This window comes from Austrofundulus limnaeus, unplaced genomic scaffold (genome assembly GCF_001266775.1).
Source record: "Austrofundulus limnaeus strain Quisiro unplaced genomic scaffold, Austrofundulus_limnaeus-1.0 Scaffold62, whole genome shotgun sequence".
In the NCBI taxonomy this organism is placed as follows: domain Eukaryota; kingdom Metazoa; phylum Chordata; class Actinopteri; order Cyprinodontiformes; family Rivulidae; genus Austrofundulus; species Austrofundulus limnaeus.
Window position 1 is genome coordinate 724746 of NW_013952464.1, and position 10187 is coordinate 734932.

A 10187-nucleotide genomic window follows, 5' to 3' on the forward strand; every position below is an offset into this window, starting at 1 on the left:
GTAACAACCCAAGTGATCCATTTCTTTGTATGTATGGATCACTTGGGTTGTTACCGACATCTGGTGAAAATTTCATGTCATTAGCACCTCTAGTAATATATTTACTGAGAAAAATGGTGACGTGTTCAATACTTATTTTACCCGCTGTATTTCTTCCGCACTGATTCTGTTCTTTTATCACTTGTATTGTCTCCTTTTTAGGTTACACGATAGCAAGAGAGCCCCCGAGCCGTACAGGGACCTGGAGGAGGGTGGATGACTCAGACAAGCTTACAGTACGACRGTGGAAAGAAAGGACCACTGTCAGGACATCTGTCACAAACCAAATGGATAAAATGTACTCATCAGAAACTATGTGCACCATTTGGAGCCACACATGCAGTATATTTATTGAACTTACTGATGAGCCTAAGGGACTTCAATCAAGGCACACATAGACAACAAAGCTACTCCTATTTTCTAACAAAAGTCTGTGTAGATTGATAAACACTGATGAGGCTTTTTAAGCGATATATTTCAGCCAAACATTTAGGTTTGGGTGGAAACGTTAGCAAAAAAGAAAAAAAAAAAAGGTGGATCTTCTGATTGTGTTGCTGGATTTGGTTGAAATGTAGAACTTACACTGGAAACTCTGGACACGTTTTGGGAACAATGAAACCGACATAAGCTCATGAGTAGAAAATAGCAAATTAGCATCAGCTGCTCTTGTGGGTCGAGTCACTACCATGAAGACTGTTTTTGCAGAAGTCATTTAGCAGTTCCAATTAGGGGACTGCAGTAGGACCATAACAACGTATTAAAAATTTATGTAGGATATTTGCACTAGTCAGAACCATTTGGGAATGTTTTGTTTTCCAAGCTATCGCACATGTTCTGCTGTGGATCTTAGAAAAAAAAAAAGAAAAAAAAAGAAAAGAAACAACTTGGAGGTGAGCGTTTTGTAAAATGTCTGACGTTTGACAAACTGTAGATAAATATGCATATCATACCAACACTCAATCTGAGTAGTTATTTGTTATAAAYGACTCAGACTCTTGAGCTTTGCTTTGGTACCATCTGAACTTGCACAGAGCGCCTCGTGTGTCTCGTTTTTGCTCCGACACGTTTATGAGCTCGGCCTCGGAAGTTATGTATCTTTGATGTGTGATGTTCGGTCTGCGGCGTCTTTTATGTCAACAGTTTTTAAGGAGGCTCATAAATGTTTGAGCAAAACAGTTGGTTTTGTCTTCATGTTACTATTGATTTAAAGCATTTTTTCCCTTCTCCAAGCGGTTAAAAGCACTGTAAATACAAAGCACTTATATTAATAGATTTTTTTGTAGCTATCTTTATGAGGAGATTTATGTTTCCGTGCTCAACATTTCCCATTGATTGCATCCAGAATTGCAGTAAATCAATGATTCAGGGAGATGTTCTGAAATAATTGCAGCAACCAATGCCGGCTTTGCAAACCTGATTGTTTCTCTTCCGCAGAGTCTCATCGTTGCTGGGCTCAGCTTCCACGTCTTCTCCCTGCTTCGTTTCTTTAAACTTTCTCTGCTTTTCCTCCACCGCCACTGACAAAATGATGGTGCTAAAAAAGTTTGTCTCACAAATTCTTGTCTTGAACTTGAACATGTCTTTTTTTTTCAGCGTCACACTTCGAAAAGGAAGTTTTCTAATCCAAAAAAAAWTTTTTTTTGTTCCCCTCTCTCACACGGTTTCCGTCTGCCTCTGTGATGTGTGAATATGTTGGGTCAGCATGCCCACAGTGAGCCTGCTGGGGCCCTGCTCCTCTGTGACTGAGAGCCTCTACTTTCAGACATGCTGCCTTGTGAGCTATGATAAATCTTTGGGAGCCGAGCCGCTGACTCTCCAACTCCAGTGCTGAGCTCTGAGCCGGTGGGAGCTCGGGGACAGCGGGGGCTACCGGTGGCAGGCAGCTCCACTCTCTCATTACCGAGAGGCCTGGATAGCACTGGGCTCCTCCTGGGACCACTGACATGGAATATTTTTAGGCTTACGGTGCAGCACTGCTGTTAGGCTAGTCACACCACACTGCCCTCTTTCTTTGAGCAGTGTCTTAACAATAGTCTATTTAGAGGGAGAATGCAATCACATTCTGCAGCAACGCTCATGCAGAAAAAGAAACACAACTTACTTATGAATGTCTTGCTTTCACAGCACACCCATCTACACAAACTTAAGTGCGAGAGGAATCAAAGAAGAAAGTGACTTATTTTATTACACACAATGCTCTTTAAACAGTTTCCAGTCTCTGCTGTGTAATTCTGCTTTCTTTGCTCCCCTTCTAAAACAAAAAATGTTCTGTGGGTGAGCCCGATGCCCCCTCCATCCTACATGTGTTGCTGCAGCAAAATCAATATTTGAGGACTATTTGCTCTGCGCTGCTCCCTGGTGGCTGGGGTCTGGCGATGCAGCTCCATCTGCAGTTTCAGTCCAAAAGACAGAGATTCACGTCTCCTCTGGGGTCACCGATGTATTAAAGTGGAAAATCTGCAGAGTGCACTGTACATTGTGTCTGTGTTAGCCGCTCGGCGCTGCAGCAGAGTACACGCACCCTCCTCCATCCTCTGCCAATTTAAAAAAAGAAGAAGAAGAAGAAAAAAAGGAAATCGACTGAGCTTTAAAGGCCTCGAGGTATCCCCGAGAAATTCACATTACCATATCCACTTTTAATGAGATGTTACGTAGCTGGCAAATTTAGCAGACGAGTGAAAATCCGAAGGTCTTTACATTGCCCATTTCATGTAGAAATACGTTTTAAAGGCAAAAATCATACTCCGGTGCAACCCTTCAATCAAGGTTGTACCAGAGGAGTATTAAAAACTTTCAGAAAGAAAATGAAAAAAATCTATATTTTACTACTTCTCAGTTCTGTCTGAAATGATCCATTTTGCTGCCATCTTGCTTAAAATTATGCAGACGCCTGGTGTTTTGGTCTTTCCACAAGGGAAACATAATGTCAACACAGTGCTGTTTATCCCTCYGCTGCAGACTTTATACAGTATTAAACAGTAAGTATAGCTTTAGAGAAAATGACACAGGAATAGCATTAGATAGAATTGTACAGGAAATGAATCAGTCATATGCAAACACAATTATCTACTCTATTCATATCTCTTTGACTTAAACTGTATTTGCTTAAAATCACATTTGCAGTAATGTCAACTTCTATACCACAGGTTGCACAAAAACAAAAATAAATGTGCACTCTTTCCCCTCAGTTTTGGCACTTTCAACTATTTGCAAGGACAAAAAAGACAGCTATAAATGACAAAAAAAAAAGGCTTCAAATTTTATTTTCTTGCCGAGTAATCAAAAATGGCAAATCTTTCAGTCAGTTATAGTGACTGAGTGGCTTTCAGATTAGACACAAACCAGCCACCTTGCTGGCAATAGGCTAAAAAATGGTTTCGCAGTGTCTCTAAGTGGACAGTTTACTTTAAATGGGGTTCTGTGAGAGCCTATGAGTAGTAAACATCTAACCTAAAGTGAAAAATAGTCAAAAGTAAAATCTCAGCTTGGATAATTCTTGCTAGTGAGCAAAAAGACAACACACGCCATTACACTACACCAATCATCTGCTGGAATTACAATGGTCCAATCCAACATTGTGATTGGATGTGCAAATACTGTAGGTGAGAAAAGAGAAGTAGTTCTTCCTGGCACTGTATATCTGTTCAAATGACCCACATCAACTAAATAAGTGACTCTGCAAGCAACAAATAGAGCTGGACTCTGAAGTCTGAAGACTGTGTCTGTGGTGTTCATTTCCTATCAAATAAATTTAATTCTTCATTTTTAAGGCAGATTAAATTCTATTATTTGTCTCCTATATAAGCTTGTCATACTTAATACAGTACATGATATGAACTGATACTGAGACTAAGCAAACGCAACAGTCTTAGAATTTTTAAGATACTGTATTTTGGCAGGGGAAGAGCTCAGAACTCAACTCAAAATTAGCCTWATAAGTTTATTAGAATCTATTATCATTGTCTTATTAGCCTCTGGTGGCTAGTCTTTTCAGTAAGTCTCTGATAAAAGAAGCTGGAGATTTGATCAGACCTTGTTTAGATCCTGCTCTGGCTAAATGTTGATTATATTGTCAATATAAATATTTGGTCCTCTTGTGATCTTCTCAGTTCCTAGTGATCAGGCAACACGTCTTGGAGAAGCTTCATCACATGCAGCTTCCTTGCATCAAGGCTAAGTTAAATTTTTTTAGCATAATTGAACAAATCTAAATTGGCTGGTAATGGGTCAGTTTTATGGGTCCCAACAACTTGGAGACTATGCACTATTGCCTTTATTTATGAAAAGCAAAGTCAGTAGTGCACATAAACATGACCATCCCTATTAGCTTCACTATAATAAATTCTTGTTCATTCTCCAAAGTGAGTTCAAATTAACTGCTGTCTACTGCAGGTAGGACACTGACTACTCATACAATCTCCACAAAACTCCACTTAAAAACCAATAAAAAACAGCAAACAAACCTTTAAAGAAAAAAACCATTTTGACTACAAACAAGGTGTTTTTCAAGTCGTTTTGCAGCATTACCTTCTGTGGGAGAACAGTGTAACTTGCAGACTTTATGCTTAAAACACTTCATAACAGATTGAAAGTGAAGGAAAAAATAAAACAAGAGTAGCATGATCTCTTTAAACTCTGCCTTCAATACCCTTATTAGTTTGCTTCAGAAATAATGAAATAAAGCTGTTACATGAACTGTGGTAACAGACAACAKTATTTACTGGTAGAAAAAAGTATGAAAATGAGATTGTATTAAACTGAAAGGGGTTGTCTGCAGTGTGTCAGTGGGGAGCCTAACTTCAAACATGGCATCGGGAGTGGAAGCTTTCATCTCCACTTGTTAGCGACTGGTGGGACCCAGAGGGCAGGAGTCGTAAAGGCAAACAAACAGCAGGCAAGAAACTCTGGAACGTAATGAGAGGACAGACAGTTTGTGCAGGAGTGGAAAACAGAAGAACAATGAGCTGAATGGAAAAAGAAAAAAGAAAAACTGACTTGAAGAGTGTTCAAGAGAGAGAGACAGTGWGTGTGTGAGGAGTATTTTAAGTATGTCTTTGTTTATTTACTTGCCTGGGTTGTTTCYAAGAGGATTCATGCGTCATCAACCTAAACACCTCAACAGTTGTTGAAAATTTGCTCAATCAGAGATTATAGAGAAAAGTTAAAAAAATAATAATAATTGGAGGGAACTCTGTTGTCTTGGCTGATGCATCATCTTTTGTCTCGTCCAATTTGTTTTAGCCTCCAGTCATTTCCAGGGATAAAAAATAGAGTTCAGGATTCATGTTCAGTGAGAACAGTAATCTTCAGATGAAGTGAGGCTGTCAGAGGCAGAGAGGTGTGTGACAACTTGAGTCAGCACCAGACAAAAAAAGAGGTTTGTGATTGTAGAAGAAAAAGATTCTAACGCAGACTTCCTGAAACTGACASTGATTTAATACCGCTCAGGTTGGCTGATGACGACAGCCAGATTGGTGTCATTATCAGAGCTGGTGGCAGTTGCTCATCTGATTGCTGTCACTCACTTCAGAGAGAGCAAATCAAATCAAAAACACGTCTTTCTTCATTTCCACTCATTCCAAACACTATAACGTTGATTCAATTAAATAGGCTTGCCTTTTCACAAAACCCATTATTATAATTGTTTTCAGGCCATTTTTATTTATGCCTTGGGTCTCTCTAAACCACAAGTGCATTTTGTTTACAGTGCAGCACTTTAAAATAGAACAACATGGTCATAAGGTTTTATTGCCAATCACAGTTGGTTGGGTAATGATGTGGGGATTAATTGCATTAACTCATGTCTATTACCAAGCATAAAATACGTGTCAAACCCATCCTAATGCGGCCTATTAAGATTCAATGAAACCAAGAAAAAAAGAAAAAAGGCACCCAAACAATCCAAAGCGACTTTAGTATTCATTTTGCGGCAGGTCTGCAATGGACTGATATTGACAGTGGAGTGAATGAGGGATTCATTAACAAACCCCCCCACCCCCCACACAAACACACACACACCACTTCCTCTYGCTGAGCCGTTCCTTGCTGCGTCGTCAAACTCACTTATCTCTCTGAAGCAATTAGCCACTGGAGGCTCCATTGACCTGAGCCTTTGTTAGACTAACGGGTTACATTAGCATGGCCATAGCCTGGCAGTCTTGGCAATGTGTGTGCCACAGCGAATGTGAGCAGCACTGATAAAGAGGAGCCCTGCAGCATTTGTGTGTGTGTTTGTGTGTGTGTGTGTGTGTGTGTGTGTGTGTGTGTGTGTGTGTGTGTTTGACCAGATCCAGTCATTTAANGCATGGTTGTGTTTGACCAGATCCAGTCATTTAAGGATAAAAATATTAACTGGCATTTAACATAATCACAATCTTTACATGTGTGTATTTAATGTTACTATTGTGGATGTGCAGTATTTGAATTTCTTGCTTAAAGTTATAGTTTTGGTCTTTAAAGCCTAACCCTTTAAAAATAGTCAGAAAATTCACATTTTTTTAGAACTGACATGTTTATTGGGCCTTTAAACAAAATCCCCAATTTTTTTCCCCGCATCAGTTTGTTTATGATATACTGTATTTTTTGTATCAAATCTGATACACTGGGTTGTTTTGGTAACATTTTGCTCACAACAAAGTTAAATCAAGAAACAAACAAAAAAAAAACTGTTTTGCCTTTAACTTTCGAATACTCTAGGAAGTTTACTTCTTTGTTTTTTTTTACAATGAACTTTTTACAGCCATTTATTTCACTTGGTGGTAGGCACAAATACAGTTTCTGTCCTTGTTCAGGCACAGATGTACACCTTACACTTTATAAAAAAATTGCCATCTATTACCATATTGATGACATTTTCTTACTTTCTTTCTTTCTCTCTTCTTCCTCAGTTTTCTTTGACATCTAACACATAAATATTTAGTCAGTACAGCGTAGAGATTATAATTTCAAAGAAAACAACTTTGAAAATAACCAAAATGTGTTTTCAAATGGCATTTCAGTAATTAATCAATCATTCAAAATAGTGTGTGGTTGTATTGTGGCAAGAATACTGTTGATTAAATTACTAAAATGKCACAGGACAATTCAGAATTGGAGCAACTTATATAACTTCAATATCAAGTTTGATACACAAAATTTTAACACGGTTTAACTGTACTATTAAAATATTTTTAAGTAATTATGCATTGTTTCAACACAGAAAGTATTTATAAAAAAATTACAAACAATGTTGATGTTATTCTTACCACAACTTCTCCAAAATTAGTAAAAGTTTTCTTGAAAAAAAAATGTGGATGACCTCATGTCAGCAGACATTTTGAAAAGGCAAAAAAAAAAAAAAAAGTTCCGCCTCCTGCAGTACATTGATAATCCACCAGAGGGCAGAATACAGGTCTCACATGATATACAACAGGTTTTTGAGGAAAATCTTGATGAAATTGACAAAATATAGGTCACAGAATCCTGCGTAGCAAATATGATACAAATGGCGATATAGGGTTATGTTTTTATAAGTGCTTGTCTAACCGTGGGTGATCAGTTAGTTCGAAATCTCCCGGGATATCTGCTTCTCTCCTTCACCTCTCTCTAGGAAGCATTTTCAAGTTCTGCCTTTCCCAAGGTCACCAAAAAGGTTGGTTTTATCACTGCTTTCRCCATGTCGTTGTATCGCGCGCTTGTATTCCAAAACAAATGCGGCCTGCTCCAGGAGGAAGTTTGCACAAGTCTCGCCTTTCCTCTGTCAATCAATGCAAGAGTTAATCCACGGGCAGCATTCTGCTGATGTCAAAACCATAAGCATGCTGTACTCTTTCTACCCGCTTAGAACCACCGGAGAGGAGGCACTTAAACTGGGGAGATGTGAAACCTAATGGAGACACATTCGGTCGAGGCCGAACCAAGCAGACCCGCATACAGGCACGCTGGTGGAGAAGAGGCTATAGCGAGACAAACAAGACAACTATTTGCACTTTCACTCAAACATACTGGAAATTCAAAGTTACCAATGAAACCTAATGTTCCTGTTTTTAGTTTGTAAGAAGAAACCAGACGTATCCAGTGAAAACCCAAGTGCGCAGAGGGACAAATTATTTACAGAAATTCAATTTGCAAATAATCCTAAAATTTGTAAATGTAAATTGTGTTAGTAATTTTGTAATGCAAACACAAATAGCATTGTAAATGGTTACAAAATAATGATTTCCAAAACAGCTCTAAACGTTTTGAGGTTAGAGTATTTTTTTAAATTGCTGCAAGTTACCTTGGTCTGAGCACCAGGCTACCTTTCAATCTGTCATCTCTGTGAGATTTAAAGTGTATATTTTTTTTCCAAAGTAAGGTAATTCGAGGAGCTATCTAACAGATAAGATATGTGCATAACCACAGGGAGAGATAGTACAAATACCCACTAGGTTGTTTTGCAATTGTATCTCAAGCTGAGATATATGCAGTCCACCAGTGTCTGGCATCTCTCAAAGACCTTCAGTGTACACTGAAGGAAATATTCATCCTAACAGATAGCCAAGCTCTTCATGGGCCACATTTTACATTATTACTAGCTCAGGAGTGTGCCGAAGTAGCCAACTAACTAGGGAAAAATAAAAGTGTCACTGGCATTAATGGTAACGAGAGAGCTGACTACCTTTAAAAGTTAACAGTCAGGCTCAGTATCTCAACAACAGTCTGTAGCAGGCCTGGATAAGACATCAGTGTAGGAAAAACATGTGTTGTTCAAAATGGTATGTCCGAATAAACAGGAATCCACTGGATTTCTTCTTTCAAACTTTACTTTCGATCATCTGACTCCAGTCAGGTTCACAGCACGCAGGCCTCAGCATAAGACCATGAGTTAAATCAAAACAAAACACAGCAGCCCTGCTCTAAAGCAGAGACTCTGCCAAACACTAACAACTTCTTTCTACTATCACTCTGTCGAAACACTAACAACTTCTTTCTACTGTCATAATGAATTGAGCTTATAATGTTCATCTCTTCCTGGTTACACCTCTGGAGGTGTTAACTTTTACGTCAGATGTAGAACATAGCTCATTTTTGTTCAGGCTAAATCAGAACACATGAGAAGACACACACCAACTCTTTGTCTGCTTTAACCTTAAAAGCTGAAATGATCAGAAAATATAAAATACAATACTGCATCTAATATTCAATTAATCAGTTACAAAATTTCCTTCATCAGCATTCAATCTGCTGGAGGGAGCAGACAGACTGTAGACAGGCACGGGAACTGATAAATGGCCCAAATCTTTGGTTTGGAAAAGCTCTCATCCTCCTGACAAGGAAATCTTTAAGTATACTCACAATCTACTCAGACACTACAAAATGGTGATGGGACTCCATGACAATGGTCTGCAAATTAGAAACATCTTTGCACTACTTAAGGCCACCGCCTGGCACTGAGTAGTCAAAGGAAAATCATCCTTGGAGACCTCTTTATGGATCCTGAGAAGCTCAGAACACTGAATGTTTCAAACCTTGTGTCCTTCATCCGAGATACTCAAAGGTTTGAATAAAGAACAGTGTCTTTTTGGAGAGCAATGGGCCCACATAGGAAGCCCCAGCTCATATGTGTTCTTAATCCATCCCCACTCACCATGAACAATAATATTTCTTTTTTTTACTCAACCACAACAAAAAATAAATAAATTAAAACTACAAAATGGCTAAACTATCTCCAACCTTGAAATTGTCATAATGGTTCATCTTATTACTATCTTCTCATCGCTATCAAATTATATGCTTTTTAAATAAATATTTATTGTAATTTGCAAGTATAGAATAGTAACCAGCATGTATCATGAATTTGACATCGGAATAATGGTTTGAAAAGCAGTGTTTATATTGATTGTTCACATAAAACATTTTTGAGACAGGAGATATTTAAAAAAGAAAAAAAATATATAAACTCCCATTTGTTTGTCCTAAATTAGAACAAAGCATACCTCAGTTACCTCAGTGGAGTCAGAATACACTTTTAGTTTCCAAACTAAAGTTTTGTAAGGAGCCTTCTACAACAGGTAAGATATTAATTGTTGACAAACTTTTCACCAAACTCCACTTTAGAATATTTGAATTATTCATTTAAATCACACACACACACACACACACACACACACACACACACACACACACAC

At 38.3% G+C, this 10187-nt stretch overlaps 1 protein-coding gene across 1 annotated transcript in view; it reads left to right on the forward strand.

Moving 5' to 3' along the window:
• Nucleotides 1–1408, forward strand: part of tafa4b (TAFA chemokine like family member 4b) — a 47789-nt gene extending 46381 nt beyond the window's left edge. Inside the window, exon 7 of the mRNA XM_014009847.1 lies at nucleotides 202–1408. Within this exon, the coding sequence (XP_013865301.1) occupies nucleotides 202–213 (12 nt within the window). The 3' untranslated portion in view covers nucleotides 214–1408. The remainder of the gene's footprint in view (nucleotides 1–201) is intronic.
• Nucleotides 1409–10187: the final 8779 nt, after the last annotated feature.